At 40.4% G+C, this 18,110-nt stretch overlaps 1 protein-coding gene across 5 annotated transcripts in view; it reads left to right on the forward strand.

The window, feature by feature from the left end:
* rbfox3a (RNA binding fox-1 homolog 3a) overlaps positions 1-18,110 on the forward strand; it is a 347,427-nt gene that overhangs the window by 317,669 nt on the left and 11,648 nt on the right. For 3 of the 5 annotated variants that reach the window (XM_079851785.1, XM_079851789.1, XM_079851786.1), the window contains 6 exons: positions 1,112-1,165; positions 7,815-7,947; positions 8,407-8,446; positions 11,053-11,117; positions 14,634-14,712; positions 16,942-17,168. In XM_079851785.1, the coding sequence (XP_079707911.1) occupies positions 1,112-1,165; positions 7,815-7,947; positions 8,407-8,446; positions 11,053-11,117; positions 14,634-14,712; positions 16,942-16,986 (416 nt within the window). In that variant the 3' untranslated portion in view covers positions 16,987-17,168. Of the gene's footprint in view, positions 1-1,111; positions 1,166-7,814; positions 7,948-8,406; positions 8,447-11,052; positions 11,118-14,633; positions 14,713-16,941; positions 17,169-18,110 lie in introns of those variants that run through there. The other 2 variants (XM_079851787.1, XM_079851788.1) reach the window with 2 other exon arrangements.

An 18,110-nucleotide genomic window follows, 5' to 3' on the forward strand; every position in this document is an offset into this window, starting at 1 on the left:
AATTATATCCTTCATCACAAATTTAACTATGAACTATAACTACAATGAAAATTTTCACGACCATAAAGTCTTGAAGAGTAAAAAACAAAAATTGAAGAGTATATCCTATATAAATAGTTTAAAACCCAAATCTTTTTGTTTATAAATAGTCATATAAAATTATAATTCTTTTATGTTTATAATACATTTAAAACCTAGTTTTTGTGTTTTGTAAAATTTATATATATAAAATTTTGGGTTTTAAATTTTTAATAATTTAAAACCCAATTCTTTATTTATTTATGTTTATAAACGATCATATAAAATTATAATTTTTTCCATTTAAAAAAAATTAATAGTTTTTGTGAAATATTTTGGTTCTTTAAAAGAAATGACACTTGGTTTGAGACTTTATCTAATCCAGTTTAAAGTTCCCATATTCTTTTTGGGCTGCGGTTTTAAGCTGCCATCATGTATAATATGAATGATGCAATGTCTACTTTGTGTCCCACTAAAAAGGGATTATAGGTAAAGAGCGATCTCCTCCCCTACAGCTCTCCTTATGCTGTTCAGGAGCTCCTGGGGGAGAGCTTAGCTGAGAGCTGGCTCATTCAACACAGGGGTCTTGTTGGGGTCCTGAGCTCTTCCGCTGATGCTCATTTCCTCAGACTGCAATAGAGAGAGAAACAGAGAGGGGGAATGAAATAATCAAATATATCAGCAGCAGTGTAGACCCCCCAGCTCTACTTCAGTCACAGCCAATGGGGAGTGAGAGGAGGCTATTTTACAGCCCCCATCTATCACTGACAGCACACCGGACAGCACTCACTACTCTCTTGCTCTCTGTCTCTCATTCTCTCGCTCCCTTTCGCATCCTATATCGCTCGCATTCTTCCCAATGCCCTGATATTGCCGCCCCCTAACTCCTTCAACTTAATGTCACCTTAAATATTTTCCTGTCATATCACATCACTTCCTCTTCCCCCTTCTTTTTGTTCTTCCCTCCGAATCTTATCCTCTTTATCCCTTATCTTTGAGTTAATAGGCGAAAGATCGAGAAACAAGCACTCCACAGGTCACAGCGATAAGCATTCGGAGCTAATTCTCTCTTCCCCTGTGTATTCCTCTACAGGCTGGAAGCTGAATCCAGTGGTGGGAGCTGTCTATGGTCCTGAATTTTATGCAGGTAAACTGCATTTGAGTGTTGTGGTCACAGGGTCCCGCTCGGATACTTGCTTTGATTTACTGTTCTTCAGATGTTCTTTGATTTCTAGATCAAATTTCGAGGCAAGCGCTTCAAAGAGACACTTAAGAAATGATTTTAAAACGACGCCCATTTCTCCTATCATCCACAGTGCACAATGCATTTGACAAAGCAATAATCAGCCAGGCCATCATTTCCCACTGAGATGAAACAGTGGCACGGGCTGTTTTCTGAACCACAGATTAGGAAGCGTCTTTGTTTGACTGACTTGTTGTCTGTCTTTGTGCTGTTGTTTTCCCTCTCGATCTTTGATTTCTTTATTGCCGTTGGTTCTTTGAGCCCTTTGCATCCTAATGAGGGGGAAATGGTATTACAGTATTTCATTTGGAAGAAGTGCTGAGCACATAGCAGCTCTTTAACGGCCTGCCTTTTTGCTCATTAGACTAAAATCTGTTCATTTCAGGACAGCTTTACAGCAAAACTCTAAATAACCATCGGTGACAGAAAGCAGTCATTTATCATTTTTATCTGACTTTTTTCCTCTCCCTCTCCCCCCTCCCTCCCTCGGTTCTGGCATGCATAAACGCACAACTGAACGCAGCCGTTACACGACTCCTCTCGATCGAATACGCACAATGTGCATATGTAGAGCGCATAAAAATGCAAATATGCTAAGCAATCCGATGCACGTAAAATGTTTATGCATGCTTTGACCCCAAGTATGCTCTGAAACATGCATGTGATTCCTTCTCTAATCGCAACATATACACCTTCATGCCTCCCATCCGTACATACACCTTCCCAAAACATCCCATCAAATCAGATTTATCGTGGTCCGGTGTTGTGCCGAATTTCGACCCCCTGCCAAATTATTACCCCCCTCGTTGAAGTCAGCACCTGAGTGCCTAATCCTAACCCCTCCCCCACAACTAATCCTAAACCTACCAATGCTAGGGGGCGGGGGTCGAAATTCGGCACAACACCTGCACTTCAGCAGCTTAGCTTGGGGAGCCGGTCTTGCTTGATTTATTGGATGCTAATTTTTCAAGTCGTCTTAACATGCCTCTAAAGTTCGCCAAGCTTAAACGACACCATATGCCTCCTCTGTTCCCCAGAGGGCGACCGGTGGAGAGGATACAAAATGGAAATAAGATATAGATTTCGCTTACTAAATAAGGAACATTCCGGAATGGCCGAAATGGAAACGTGTTGCCCCTTGTTTCCCTCCCACCGTTCAAAAAAGGGAAGGGAAGCTTTCACGCGAAATAATTATGACTGCATTTAATGTACTTTGTTGGGGGAGGGGTGGCGCTGAAATCGGATGTAAAGGTGATTAATCACTGTTTATCAGTCCGAGTTTCTGTGCGGGAGATCAGCGGAATTGGGCACCATAAATCGTGCGCTGCTGACAGCGCACTCCGTCTCCATTCGTCCGGGTGCTACAGGTTTATTGTCCTCAAATCCCATTCAGGAGAATGACTGATGAGGGCCGCCGACTGCCTGCTTTTAACCTCTTCCAGGGAAGTCGGGCTTCTCTCTTCCCCGTAAGACTCCCTCCCTGGCTCTCATTTCTCTACTCCTCTAGCTTTTCACAGCCTTCTCTCGACATAAATCGCTAATTCTATTTCTCTCTTCATCTAAGCCTGGGGTGTTTTCCATCTGCCCTTTTCTTACTCACTCACTCTATCCTTAAATCTCAATATCTTCTGTCTTCCCTCGGTCTCTCTCTCTCCCTCAGGCTCTTAACTAGCACTGGGTAGCCAAAGCTAAATTAGAGATGCAGACGCGAGGCTGAGGCGCTAGCCGTGCACGGGAAACTTAATTGTGTAATCCGGGGGTCGTTTTTCCCACCTCGCTCAATCCGTACAGGCGGCGTGGGCATGAAGGACGTGGGAAACATAATATTGATTGATTGACAGCTCTCTCAGCCAGTGAATTTGGTCCTTGGCAGCATGTTGAGACAAACACGGCCAATAAGATTAAAATGCAAAGTAGTTTTCAAGTTTTAAAAAATAGATGATAAAATATATTGAGTGATGTTTGGAAAGGGACGTTTGACTTCATGCCATGTGTGTCTGATCAATAAAAATCACTGGCTCAAAACATACTTTACGCAAGTACGTGAATGACAATTACATGCGTCATTCCATTCCAAAATGTGTCAAATGCAAATCAAAATGCAACACAAATATGCACTGTATTCTCAGTGTTGCCACAAGGGGGAGCTATAGCAGGCATTAGTACAAACTGTGTTCTTCTGTGGTGTTTTTTCTTTTTCTTCTTGGTCTATTGTCTACTACTGTTAAACTGACAATATTTTATAACTACCTATCTCAAGCTTATTGGAGTGCCAGAAATAGAGTCTGTGGGTAACACAAGCTGAAGATATTTTCACGTTTTATTCTACAACACAAAATACATCACCAGCTTTTACGTTTCTTGAAAAAGGTGGTTGCTAGCAAGTGGCTAAATGTGACTACAGAGGTTGTTTGGGACATTAAACGTCATCATGCTGAATAGGAAAATTCATCTACAATGTCTGTGGTGACATTGAAGACATTGCTACCGTGGTGTAGTTTGTTTATGCTGTAGTCTAACTTTAGCTTTTTATTTGTGATTGCATTTGGGTTTTAAAATTCATTAACATTGCATTCATTTGTGAAGATTATATTAATGAACAAAACGTGTACATGACAATGGAAAAATCCTATTGGCTTTTTGTCGAGCGAACATTTAAAGGTAACTTTAGCGGCCCTAGGTTTATTGCCAGAACAGCAACACAACAAATGTTACAAGTATAAAGTATATTCAAGCGTTCACATCTGTTGCCTTTTTTGAGAGCGCGTAATGGTGCACCCATTTGTGTGCACTCCTTTAAAAGAGGTGCATTGTGGGCATTTTATGCTTTTTCAATTACAAAACCACTCAAATAAATCTATAATTGAAATGAAGTAGTCTAATTACAATATTAGAAGTATCGGAGGGAGGAAAAAACTCCCTTTAATCTAGCAATGGTGTAATTTTCCTCATGATATGGGTTTATCGGTGGTCTGATTATCTAAAGACATTTCACAATAGCACGCAGTGTGAGAGAGGCCCTCATCCGGCGATTTCCAGTCGCACCGTATTAAAGGAGCCAGTCTTGCAGTAAATGAAAGAGACCTGAGGGGGTTGGGGATGTAATTGCCCCCACACCTCCATCCAAACAGCCCAATGGGACTCTTTCCAGCGCCAGAGATACCCCTGTGTAAACCCAGATAAATGCAGCAGTGTGCCAGCATCCTTATCGGTTTAAACTGTAGATGTGCAGATGTGAAGGGTTTTTGACCTTCTCTCATGTTAAAATAACAGGTTAGCACAAGGGCTGCACGTATTTATGCTCGCACACACTTTTGCCTTTGTGTGTTTCATAGGCTTTATGGAGTGTCATAACTGGCTGGAATGATTTATGGCTTATTATTGAATCGGTGCTGCGTGCAGACCCATAGCTCATTATGAGATTACATTTATGTACGTCATGGCACACATAATGTACACACACACAAAATCAAAGAAAATATAAGAGCATTGTCCATGACTGGAATTCGGGATAAATTGACCATGGCCTGGCATATATCAGAGACGACCACTGTTTGGCATATTAACACCGACTCTATAGCTTAAAAGGGACAAATTAAAATGTCAACGGCTCCATGCTATATCAAAACGAAAGAGCAAACGCCTTACCTTCAGCCATCTGTCTTTCTTTTACGTCTGATGAAGGGCCGCGCCGTACCTCTCCGCCGCTGATTGGTGTGTCGCGTACAAGAGATTTTATTGTTTGTTTGTTTGTCTGAGAGGAGATACAGGAGTCCAACGGAAATTATACCAGTGCTTGCAAACCCCAGGGCCAAAAGTATGCTGAATGTGAATCGAAGAAGTCTTTACACCAAGGCAGTGTGCTAAATTTATAGACACACATATATGTGCTCAAAATAAACCCAGCTGACCTCATTAAAAGGGGTAACTTTGACACATATTGACTATTAACTGAGGGCTGCTTGGGTGATGCCTGTACAGTAATGATCAGGAGGAGGTGCAGGTTCTGTTTGGGGATATGAAATAACTGAAGAGGGCTGTCCTGCTCCTCTGAGACACAGGATAGACAGTGATAGTGTATTCGGTGCATAAATGAGAAAGAGAGCTTTGTGGGCCGCACTGCTGGGCTGTGTTTTGCTTGCACAGTACTATGGGTAATTCTGGCTATGTCATTGACTCATCAGGGCCACACTCAGTGAAGGTTAAAGAGAGACTTGAGTGTAATATGCTCTTGCTTTTATTCTACAGTTTTAATCACTTTCCTTATCGTCTTTTTCTCCTTTCCTTTTAATACAATATCGGTGACTCTCACACTCAAACCTGTCACGAACATGTCTGGGTCATATTTCTCAAAAAAAAAGAAAAGAAAAAGGAACTGCACTCTTAGAACGCGCCAATAAACAGGAATACAGAGTAATGTTTTCATGTTCTCCAACATCCAGCTCTTTCTCAGTCACAAGTGAGCAATTCCTGATATTATTTTGCTACATTTTTTGGATCCTGCACCCATATTTATCAACTTATTGGATTTTTTTGGCTTTTTCTGTTTGTCTTAGGTCATATTTAACCCCAAAATAAAGAAATAAAAAAATACATATTTTGCTTAAAGAAAACAAATCCTATATTATTAATATTATTTGAATCAAGACCCACAATTTTGGCATTTTCCTTCTGAATTCTTTATAATACCAGAAATCTCATTCTAGAAAAAAAAAGAGAGAATTCAGAAGGAAAATGCCACAATTGTGTATATAAAATATGTATATATGTTTTTATGTTTACATTTTCACTATATGGTGGTCTGTAATTTAATTAAAAGAAAACAAAAATAATTGTATTACAGTAATGAGACTCATAATTGAGAACAATAGAAACTCAGTAAGTAAAAAAAAAAAGGTAAATACAGTAATGACAATTTTATTAGGAAAACAAATGTCATTGTTAATGACAATGCAAAATATAATATATAAAATATTATGAGTAATTATAATATATTTTCTTTTAACTGTCCTTTTTTCTTCTTTTGACTTTGGGGTGAAATGAAATGTAGACTGATATTTTTATTTTATTTATTGTTTTGTGTTCATACTTAGTCATCCAGTCAGATTAGAGTTTGCGAGATTGAGAAAGAGCTTTCCGTTTTAATGTGCAATATGCATCTAATGGACTGAGCTGCGGGCAGTCTGTGGGCGTCTGTGGCCGAGACTGTGTGAAATGTGACCTGGACATGTTTTCACCCATTTATTGTTACACACGCTGTTTCAAGTTTCATTCTGTCTCACTTTCACGTCCGTGTATCTTTTCTTAACATGCATAAAGCCTCAGTCTCTCTCTCAACTCTGCCACCTCTCCCAGTCTTGACCCTGAGTTGTCCCTGTTCTCCTCCAGGCTGGGTCTGGCCCCAGCGGTGGCGTGAGGCTGGGGAAGTGTGTGTGGGGGGAGAGAGATGAGGGATGGCGCCAGCCTGTGATTGCATCTCTAAACAATCCTCTCCATCTGCTCTCTCAACCCTGTGTGCCAGAACCTTGTGTCTCACCTACAACAACCTACCATCTCCCCTGCCTCGCACACACCCCTCCAGAGTGGGAGAGCAGCCAGACACACTCACACACACACCCCCACGCACAAGCGTTCAGAGATACCCACAATAGAGAGGCTTCCCCAGACAGGGTTTGCCTTACCGTTTCGCTCTCTAAGATTAATGGTAAATATTCAGCTGGAAAGAAATCTGGAAAGTTTAGTTTAGTTTATTGCTTCTCAATTGGTGTGGCAGTTTATGCTCGAATGTACACTATAGAGGATTTCTCATGTCATTTTTTCATGAGAAATCAATTATTGAGTCAGCAAATGGGATGCACAAAGGTGGTGAGCCAATTTTAGAAGTTTCTTTTACATTTTAATTGTGCATGCTTATTTTTTTATTTTGCCGTCATCTTATGCTCACAAAGGTTAATCTTCAAAAACACACATATTAATATTTCACAAGATTTAAATGTAAAATGAAGCCTGTCTCTAAATTTTGTGATGGTTTTTCATATTTAATATGTAATTTTATATATTTTTTGAATATTTTAATATTGTTTTAATAACGATAATTTACAGATTATCTGCAATAACATGAACATAATTATTGGTGTTATCGGATCCGACAGAATTTAAATATCAGTCCATCAGTTCCTCCACAAGTAACTTGTTGTTGATGTTGACAGACAGCCCAGAATTCCATATTGTACCTTTAAGAAATATCACTTTTGAGTTTGAAGGACATTTTTGTTTTACGTTTGTACACATTTTGAAATGTATCGGGTTGCACACAAATCTGGGTCCTGAAGCAAAACAATTTGAGAATCACTGGCTGTAACATGCTGCCATGTTTGATGTTTTGTGCCAACATGACGCACCGGTTGACATCCGTCTGAGTTGTTTTAAAGCATCACATTTTAGGATGACAGTGTGTTGTCACACTACCGACTGAAAGCCGATTGGTGGTGACAGGTGCGCCTCTTAGAAGCAAAAGCTTATGTCACCACCTTTCTTCTCTCCTTTTTTCCAGTGACAGGCTTCCCCTATCCAACCACAGGGGCGACGGTGGCTTACAGGGGCGCCCACTTGAGAGGCAGAGGTCGTGCCGTCTACAACACGTTCCGTGCCGCGCCTCCACCCCCTCCCATTCCCGCTTATGGAGCGTGAGTAACCCTTCACCCAAAACATACACATACAGTCTCGACAAATAGCTCACCTTGTTTTTGTCCAAGCCTGAGGCCATTATTAGGTAAACTTCTGCACTTAAAAGCACTGTCATCAAAGGGTCATTTTCGCATTATATGTGCTACAGCCTTAACCTGCAACATGACCGCTTGATGGCTATAAAGTGCGTTACACTCTAATGGCGAGCCCTACCAGTTTTCCCCAGTGACAAGACAGAGCAAAGCCCATTATAAAGCAACATTGTTTTCCTCTAAGCACAGAAAATGGCCGTCTTTCCAAATGTGCTCTATTTTTTTCCTTTCCGCACTGTCTGGAGTGCATTGTTTTGTCTGGTGAATGAATGCATTGCTGCATAATTTATTTCCTTCTCTGTACAGTGTGAGGAAACTCTGTGGACGTTCAGCACTGATGTGTTATTTCTTGTTGTGTTTTTGCAGTGTGGTTTACCAAGATGGCTTCTACGGTGCTGAGATCTATGTGAGTATACTCGGTTTTGCCCATTCTGTTGCTATTTCCACTGTTTCAGTAAATTAAGGAAAGTTTGTATGCAACGTTGAGGACTAACCTGAGCAGCTGGTGCTGAATCTTTCATAAGGGCAAGGGTCAGCTCAGGTCACCATGTGCAAATCCACTAGGATGGCCGTTTGTGGTGTACTAAATACCTTTTTGGGTTCCCCTGTGCATTCCGCTACATGGAACAATGAAATCACATATCGCTAAACCATCTTCCTTTGAAGACTGTAGTTGATCTAAGTGGATTGTATGATAATGCTAACATGTACAGTGTGGATTGAACCAAAAGCAAACCCCCCCACGCACTTAACGTCTCATTCTTCCACATTTTATCTCCACTGCGGCCTGGTTTCGCTCTAAGTGGGAGGAAAATCACGCCGGATCAAGTTGATGAAGTCGACGTTACAGTGTTTTTGTTTTAATTTATGGCACGCGTTTGATCCGCCTTTCCCTCAGCTTCCATTAAAATACAGCCCAAAGGCCTCACTCTACAGCCCGAGATTGTGCCCAGGCCCTATTGTTTTTGACAGGCCGTCAGAACGTATTAGTGTGTCAGGTGATCAGAGAGCGTGCCTCCCTTTCCCAGGATTATTTCACTGCATGAAAAATGGAAATGAATTCAACATTTAGATCTGAAACAGGACAAATGAACATGGACGTAATTGTGATGCCTTTACCTGGCATGCACAATAGTATGTTTGCCACAGATAGATCTCAGTCGAACGGATTTTGATGAATGCACGTAACGCGTGTTCACTTGCCATTGAAGTCAGAATCTTTCTCTACGGACTACCCGATCAACTTTTGAGTAGCCTGAAAGCAAGATAACTTATATAGGAATTGTTGACACAACAAATTATGATTCCCTCGATAATCACTGTCAGTGTTTTCTCACTCTCGTGTCGTTCCAAACACGTATGCTGATTTTTAAATGAATCTTCTCTATATAACTTTTCTTCACACATACAATAACAGTTTATAGTGACCAGGCACAGTCAAGCTCTACAAAAGCACTGTTAAAGTAGCATAAAGTAGTCCTTAAGACTCATGTTCAATATATTCACTCAAATGATTGGGATCAAATGATTTTTTTAAAGAAATGAATACTTTTATTCCAACATTATTGGTCTTGTAGTGTCTCGTAACTTAATGATGTCAAGCTCGAGATTTTATGGTGCTTTTGTGACAGGTCGTTATAAACTGATATTATATGGAACAAAAAAGAAATTTCACGTTCCACAAACAAGCAAACAGCATACGTGTTTGGAGGGACGTGAAGGTGAGTAAATAATGACATAAATATCATATGTGGTTTATCTATGGTGTGGAGAGTTGGTGAAACCACCGGAATTAAGAATCTGTAACTTCTACGGAATCCATGAACACACTTTTCTATGACCTGATTTTTTTTTTCAACTCCAGTAGCTAAACATTTGATCTTAGCAGAGTAGCATTGGACATTAATCCCGAGCTGAAAAATAAATGAGAGCATCTATAATTCAGCGTGCAGTCCTGTATCTGCGATGCCTCAGTCCTGCACGCGCTCTGGCACCGCGATTATTCACATAATGTACCAGTGATGTCAGCGAGCTAAAATAACAAAGAGCGGAGCTGCGTTTCATTAAAGCAGACACTTCAATAAACACCCCAGCCACATAGATACTCGCTTGCAGCCAGCAAATACATTCCCTCTTGTTTAAAGCTTGGCATGTTTGTAGTGTAAGCGTTCACAAAACATCACCCGGAGATGACTAGCAGACAGCGTTCGGTTGTTGCAGCTAACCATCTCGACTAATGTCATCTGATGCCGCTTACAACTCGACTATTAATAGCTAGCTTGAATGGAGCAATTAATAGCTTTGTCAGATGTCATCTAATGCTTATACAAGCAATATTTAGTGTTGTCTTGTGCCGTTCTCCAGCCACAGATGAGCACGTTGTGTGTGTCAAGACCGCTCCCCTGGGCACCGAGCCAGGGGACTCGTATTGGCCAGCCACATTAATTAAAAGGCCCCTTCAATAGCTTCAGCCTTCAATAGCTTCAGCCAAATCTTCCATTTGGTTCATTCGCAGTAAGCAAACATTGACTGATTTTAATTGTTTATACCAGATTGCCACTTACCATGCTGATCGATAGTTGCCCTGCCATTTCAATTGATAGGATAGATGCGCTCTGGAAAGACAAGCCGTTGGTTGCACCACTATTGCTGCACTCAGCTTAGATAAGTGAAGACGCTCAGATGGTTCGCTTTCGGACTTGGGCTGTTAAGCATCTGTGCCGAGATCTATATGAAGAGCTAATGCAGTCAATCTGACAATTCCCCATTAAACAAAAAGGCTTCACAAAAAGCTGTATTGGCAAACTAAATACCACCTAAATCACTCAGCGCTGATTTTAGTGAGCATTGACAGGCCTTTTCAGCAGCACTCTTAAGGTTGTAACTGAGCTTTTGGGATTCACTGCATTGTTAATGTATGAACAGTCCAGTTGTACTGTGGTTCTAAAATTTCATGTCACCGATGTCCTGCTGTTTGCATGTGTCTGACGGATGCCCTTATGTAATTGACAGGGTGGCTATGCAGCATACAGATATGCCCAACCAGCCGCAGCAGCTGCAGCGGCCTACAGTGACAGGTAAGAGTCCAGCAGCACTTCCTGTTTCCTGTTTGGTTTAGTTGAGAGTTGTTGAGAGAAATTAAGGGCCAGATTTACTAAACTAGGCAAATTAGCGTGAGAGCGCAATTCCAAAAAAGCGCAGATGGGAGTGGAAAGTTCTGCAGCTAGCGTCTGCTTTAAGACACGCTTTTTAGGCAGTAAATAATGGCGCAAATACCAGTTAATTAATTAGCACAAACCTTAGTAAATCATGATTGATTTAAATTGCATTTAAATTGCGCTAATTTTTCACTGTGTGTCTTTAGTAAATCTTAATAGTCGTTTTTTTACGCCAAATGAGGTTTTGCGTTGGCTGTTTGTAAATCTGGCCCTATCAATTTTTAAAAATGTGTTTTTATGGCTGTCAAAGTTAACATGTTAACTTGACATATTTAATCTTTGTTTGTTTTTACTTTTCTACCAAATTTGTTATTGTTTAATTCTGCTTTTAAAGACAGCCTTTGTTATAATTATTTAAGAATTTTAGACATTTAGATTTAGATATTTCTTTATACATTAAACAGCATAGTTACAATAGATGGTCTTGGGGGTCTGTGGCATCAAAAACCCTTGAGATAAACTAAAAAAAAAAAAAAAAGCCTTTTTAATTACCCTGCCCCAACTTCCGGTTTCTTAGTGAAAATGTCAATACATCAAAATTTGCATGTCCTACGTCATTATTTGATCAATTACAATTAAAATAAAAAGCTCCTTCTCTGGTCTAAGAGAATAATCTTATCCATTGCAAGTTTTAACTGTATTTGAGTTCCGATGTCCTTCTGGAAAAGGGTTTCCTCAGCTCTGAAAGTCCGGTTGGAGTTTACAGATCTGCTCTCTCATTAAACTGGCTTAAATTAGATCATTTAGACATCCCTTCCCTATCTTTGATACACTCTCACCCTTTAAACTTGAATTCAACCTGAATTTCTGTAACCACTTAGCTTACTCACTTCAGGCCACAGGGTTGAGTGTATGTGTGTGCGTGAAGACGAAGGTGGTGCAGGGTTGTCAGTAATTTATCCAGGACCTGTGGGGACCCTGTCAGGTTGGATCAGGCCAGGCACTGGTTTAATCTAGGCAAGATTGAGCGTGTCAGTGCCGATAAGGCACGGCCCTGCCTGCCAGCCTGAAGAGCCCAGATAATGTAAGATTTATCAGAGCCAAGCACAGATCCACATCAGAGCAGGTGACAAGACTGGCATTCCACCGCGCTTATTTCAGCCCCCTTCCTGCGTCCCCTCTTTCACTCCAGCTCTCTTTTTCTCTCTCCACCTCTTTCTGCATCACTTGTCGTTCAACTCCTTGCTTTCACATAAGCCAGCTCTGCGTTTTGCACTCTAATTTGATATGTCATGGCGAAGGGGGTTTAAAAGTGAGTGTTTAAATGTCACAGACTTTTGAACTAGCCTCTTTAAAGAGTGTTAATTCTGTCGTCATTTACTCTCATGACTTACTTTCTGCTGTGCAACATAAAAATATATTCTGAGATGTTTTTTTAACTGTTGTTGTCAATGCAATGAAAGTCAATGGGGTCCAAAACAGCATTAGGCCTTATTGACTTTCATTGTGTGGAAAAACATTTTTTTCAAAATGTCTTTGTGTTCACACAAGAGAATAAAAGTCATACAGGTTTGGAATGGCAAATGAAAATATGATTTATCTCATGTTGTGCCAAGCCTGTATGACTTTTTCTTATGTTGAACATGAAAAGAAGATATTTTGAGAAACGTCTCTGTTTTTTGTTTTTTTTTGTCCATACAAAAAATTGTCTTTGTGTTCCAAAGAAGAAAGTAAGTCACAGAAGGGTTAGTAATTGAAGACAGAATTTTCATTTTGGGGTGATCTATCCCTTAATTATCGAGTGGAGAGCGTTTGAGGCGAGAAAAATCACCCTTTTTTAATATGGCTAGAACTAGCTATCCAGGTTACCTTAAAGAATGGGTAATTCCCGCTGCCTGGTTAAGATGCAGGTTAAGTAGCCTGGCCCGGCTGGAGTGTTACGGGGATTCCCAGCCGCCCTCGTCTGCACTGTCTGTCACAAGCAGTTAAAATCCCCTCCGCTCGGCTCTCTCACTCCACTGAGCTGGCCTGACCTTTGATGTTGTAATAATCCCGGACGACAAAAACCTGGTCAGATCCGATAGTATTTCCATATGTAATAGCATGTCTGGGCCCAGGATTTTCCCCCTCTCTCCTCTTTTCTCCTCTCTCAGTCTGTGCCCTCGGCACCCGGCTCGGCCTGCCTTATCTGCTCCCTGCAGGCCCTCATTTGCAAGCGTGTGTTTGTAGGGAAAGTCAACAAATGAAGAAGGGAAGTGTTGGGGGTTAATAAATAAATAAAGAAAGAAGTAAGGCCCATCTTGGAGGAATTAGTTCCAAATCGGTACCAATGAAAAGAGTCAGAGAACGCCGCCGCCGCCACCAGCCCTGTGCCTCTTTACAGAGCAGCCTGGGTAAACAAGAGAGGGCAAAGGAGCATGAAAAGGATAAAGAGAGCTGTGAACATAAAGTCTCTGCCTCCTTCACTCGCTTTTTTAATGCACACGCACAACAACACAAAATCCAAAGTATCCATGCGTCTCTTTGCTTGCTGGGTCTTTCCTGTTCCGCAGTACTTTTAGAACTGTGTAACTTTTAAAATTTGTGAATTTGCTAATGTTGTAATTTAAGGAAGTAATTCTATAAAATGGTTTGCCATTCATTTTATTTATTTATCTAAACTTGATTATTTACACAGTAGCATGAAAAAAAACAGGATTCCTAACAGGATGGAAAGGGCTGATGTTAGCCATTGCTTAGTGAGGGACTAAGAGTTAGCTTACATGCAGTGTGTTTTTTAAATTTTATATTTTAACCAACTTTTAAGATTATCATACATATTTCTGAAGGATGATGTCATTAAGGAAGTGGCTTTTGTGAGTTAAAGGTATTTTACAAATTCTAACGTGGAAAGGGATATTGAGAACAGGAAAAACAATTACACCATGTTTTTTTTCTGAAACATTTTGATTAGAGGAATGACAAAAATAAAGAAACACCTGTAAGATGTATTCATTTAAACAAAATCAACGAATATGTAAAAAAAAACGAACATGATTTTCCGACTTATGATGGTGACATTAAAATGTACTGCATGGTAGAAAGGATGCTGTTCATTTCTGTTTCCTGTTTCTACTTTTCTCTTTTCTACGTTTCTTTTCTGTGTCTTGTCCCTCTCTGACCAATATAATTTTTACCACATGCTCATAAGATAAAAATACTTTTACTCCAAAACAATAACAGAGCACCTATCACTTTTAACACACTCTTACCTTTATACCTTGTATTTATGGCAAGCCAGTGATTGCATTTTTATCAGACAGGAAGAAAGAGAGGGCAAGAGAGAGGGAGGAAGGGTGTAGTGATAATGGATCTAGTTCAAATGAACAGCATTCACTGGAGCATCCCATCTTCTCGAAGCTTCAATGCTCCCTCCGTTTCTTCCTTTCCCTGTAGCTATGGCAGAGTCTATGCAACAGCAGACCCTTATCACCACACGATTGGACCTGCAGCCACGTACAGCGTGGGCACTATGGTGAGTCATGAAACATTAATACATGTCCTAACGTTACACAGACCCGAGCACCCCAACAACATACAAGGCAGAGCCCAGTGCAACCGTAATAATGTTGAAATATATCATTGTGTGTTCTGTTCAATTTATATGAATTATGAGTAGAATAATTGTAAATATTATGAAGCGAATATTAAATGAAGCATGTGCGGTGAGCTGGAGATATGTAGTTGGGGTGACTGAAGTCTTAAATATTGTACTTGAACATATTCAGGGTCCAAAATTACCGACCATAAATTTACAAGTTGTATTTTGCTTAATTTACACATTTATATAGAACGCTAGATAGAACGATAGAACGATAGAACGATAGAACGATAGATAGATAGATAGATAGATAGATAGATAGATAGATAGATAGATAGATAGATAGATAGATAGATAGATAGATAGATAGATAGATAGATAGAAAATTAATAATTAAAAATACACACAATGTGATTTTGTTCCTCATATTTTTGTTAGCTCTGGAGAACAAAAAAAAAACAGATAATTTTTACTGAGGAAAAAAATGTAAGACTATGCACAAGTCGCAAAAGATATTTTCTTTAGTAGATGATAGTACCTTTTACCTCTCTCACTTCAGCTACATCAGCAATTATTCTTACAGATAAAACCATGTAATATTGCAACCGGCCAACTGACGAAGTGTTTTATTTACTCGCCAAAGCCATTCGTTCATGTGCTCACATTTGGCGCATGGAAAGTGTTAATTTTGGACCCTGTTTGCATCTGCATTAATAATGTCAGGAGTGTAGATATATGTTCACATATTCTGAGACTCATCAGCTGATATATGTGTATGTGACAGTTTTTCAAGATGGATTCTGAGCATTTTGTATCTCATTAAATGCAATGGGGTAACCCAGCATACTGACACTTGATTAGACCTTCCAAATGAGACGTTTTCCTTTGCCATATCAGCATTCTCAAACTGATGTGGGGATCGGCGTCCTGTTAATGTTTGTTTTTAGCTAGCTTTTGCAGCTAACATCAAAGATGAAAAATTCTAAAACTCCTATCTGAACACAAAAAGAGAAAACTCTTTATGATTTGTTTTTTTTGCGGCTGTTGGTCGGGACTTTTCTCAAGATTAACGACCATCAAGCTCGTGCAGCAGCGTGCCGAGGGAGATTAAAGAAAAGGCGAGAGATAGAGGGAGGACGACAGGGAAAAAAGAAAGAGAAAAAAAAAAGATTCCATCGCATCCACCTCCCCCTGCCCATGAGGCTTATTGGACAAACACTCTGCCTAAGACAAATGACTGGAATTTACCAAGTCGACATCCGTGTGATTCTCAAAACCGTACTATTCCCCGGTGCAGCTGCTAGCTAAAAGCTTTCATTAATTAAGACCATTTTTTCCTCTTCATTTACTTAATTAAAACTGTGGCCTGTGTTGCTTTTTTGCCTCCTTTTTCCTTTCTTTTTTCAAATTTTCCTCCCTTTCTCAAGACTTCAATTTGCCACTTTAAGGCATAGCAAATATCCTCCGGCGCTCCTCCGGTCGAACGAGGGGTGGAGGGGGGCCGAGGTGAGCACTCAGAGTTCTCAGTGATGCCAGGACCGAACCGGTTGCGACTCAAATGAGCAGAACTCCTCTCAGTACTTGCACTGAGCCTGCTGAGAATGAAATGAATATCATTAAATCATATTTGACCAGCAGATCACAAGTTAAAAGTATTTAATAATGAGCCCCTCAGAGGGTTAGAAAAAAGTTAGTTTGCTTTGCTCTCTGTTAGAACAGAATTCATTCCACGTTTAAGGCGTGTGTATTTTGCACGGGGTCGGAGCTGAGGAGAACGGCCCATAGAGCCTTTGAAGTTTTTAGTATTTGGCAAGAGTAGAGTGGGCACTACTGCAGTCCGGTTTAAGAGAGGTCTGAGAAAGCAGTGCATGTTAGATGTCTCCAGTCAGATCAACCTATGGGGCAGGCGGCCATGATGGAGAGGTTCGATAAAGAGCAGCTGATGAAATACACCAGCAGGATTCAGCGGCCTGTTTGAGTCGCAACCCGGTTGAACCGTAAAACTCTGAACTCTGACACCGACCCGCCCTGAAATTCACACTGTAGCTTCATTACAAAAGCAAAACGAGACGAAAGGGAAGAAAATTTCAAGAACTGTTCACCCCAAAGAATCTATTTAACACTGATTGGGTCCTTTTTGTTTTTTCATCTTTGATGTTGCAGGCTAGCCTTTACAGAGGAGGTTACAGTCGCTTCACACCCTACTAGAGAGAGAATCAATCCCCCGACCAAACAAACAAAAAAACAAACAAACAAACAAAAGAAAGCAAACACAAACAAACAACCCACCCACCTCCACCTTCAAGGTTTGCAAAGCGCGAACCTTCCCCGAACAGTCACATTTGGTCTAAAGCTCTGCTTATCATCCTGCGGTTATCCAGCATTTCTGTTGCTTGGCTATTGATTTGGAATCTGTTTTGTTTGTATTGAAATGTGTGGTCCGGGAGGGGAGGGGCTGAGTGACAGAGAGGCGGGAGGCGGGGGGCGGGGGGGGGGCTGTCCAATGAGTTTTCTCATTTAGTCGCGGTGTAGATTTATGGGCATGAGCTCAGCTGATTTATGTGGACAGGGAGTGGGCCAGGAAGTGAGTTTATTTGCCTGACTAAATGGCACAGCAATGAGCAACTTGAGCAAAACAACAGCAGCGCTAGACTCGCACGCGTATATTTGCAGTCTTTGCATTAAAGGCCCCACTGAACACCCACTTATTAGAAGTGACGACGACTGCTATTCATTACAATGTGAAAAGAAAACCTCTTAGGTTTGCTTATGATATCTGTAAACTACTAATATAGCCTTACTATTTTTTTCTCCAGTAAATATCAAAGGGGAACATTCATTTACAAATCTCTTATGGCGTCTATGATTGTTTACCAAAACTATATTGCGGTAGTGTTTAAAATGATAGTTAGCTACATGGACCCATCATGAAGATTTTCAAGTAATTCTCTGTCACTCACACCCTCTTTCACTTTGACATACTGTTATATAACTCAATGAATTTATTGTCTGTATGATTGCAACTATGTCATTTGGGGAGATTGATGTCAAGATTTTTTTAAAGTTTAGAAGAAAAAAAAGTATTCTATTGCCACAGATGGACTTAAAATACATTTTATGGGAATTTAGTATTATTTTGGTAGTTTTTTATTTTTTCCACAAATTGTTGGGGGACAAGCACTGAAGGAGCCTAGGCACCCATTGTAATAATTGGCGTTCTTATTACTCTTCTGTTTCTTCTTCTTCTTCTGCTCTTGAGTCTGTGGCAGCCCACAGAACCGCTTACGAAATTAAGCACATAGATAGAGGACAGTCTGTAATGTCACTGTAGT

The sequence above is a fragment of the Squalius cephalus genome (assembly GCF_949319135.1).
Source record: "Squalius cephalus genome assembly, chromosome: 19".
In the NCBI taxonomy this organism is placed as follows: domain Eukaryota; kingdom Metazoa; phylum Chordata; class Actinopteri; order Cypriniformes; family Leuciscidae; genus Squalius; species Squalius cephalus.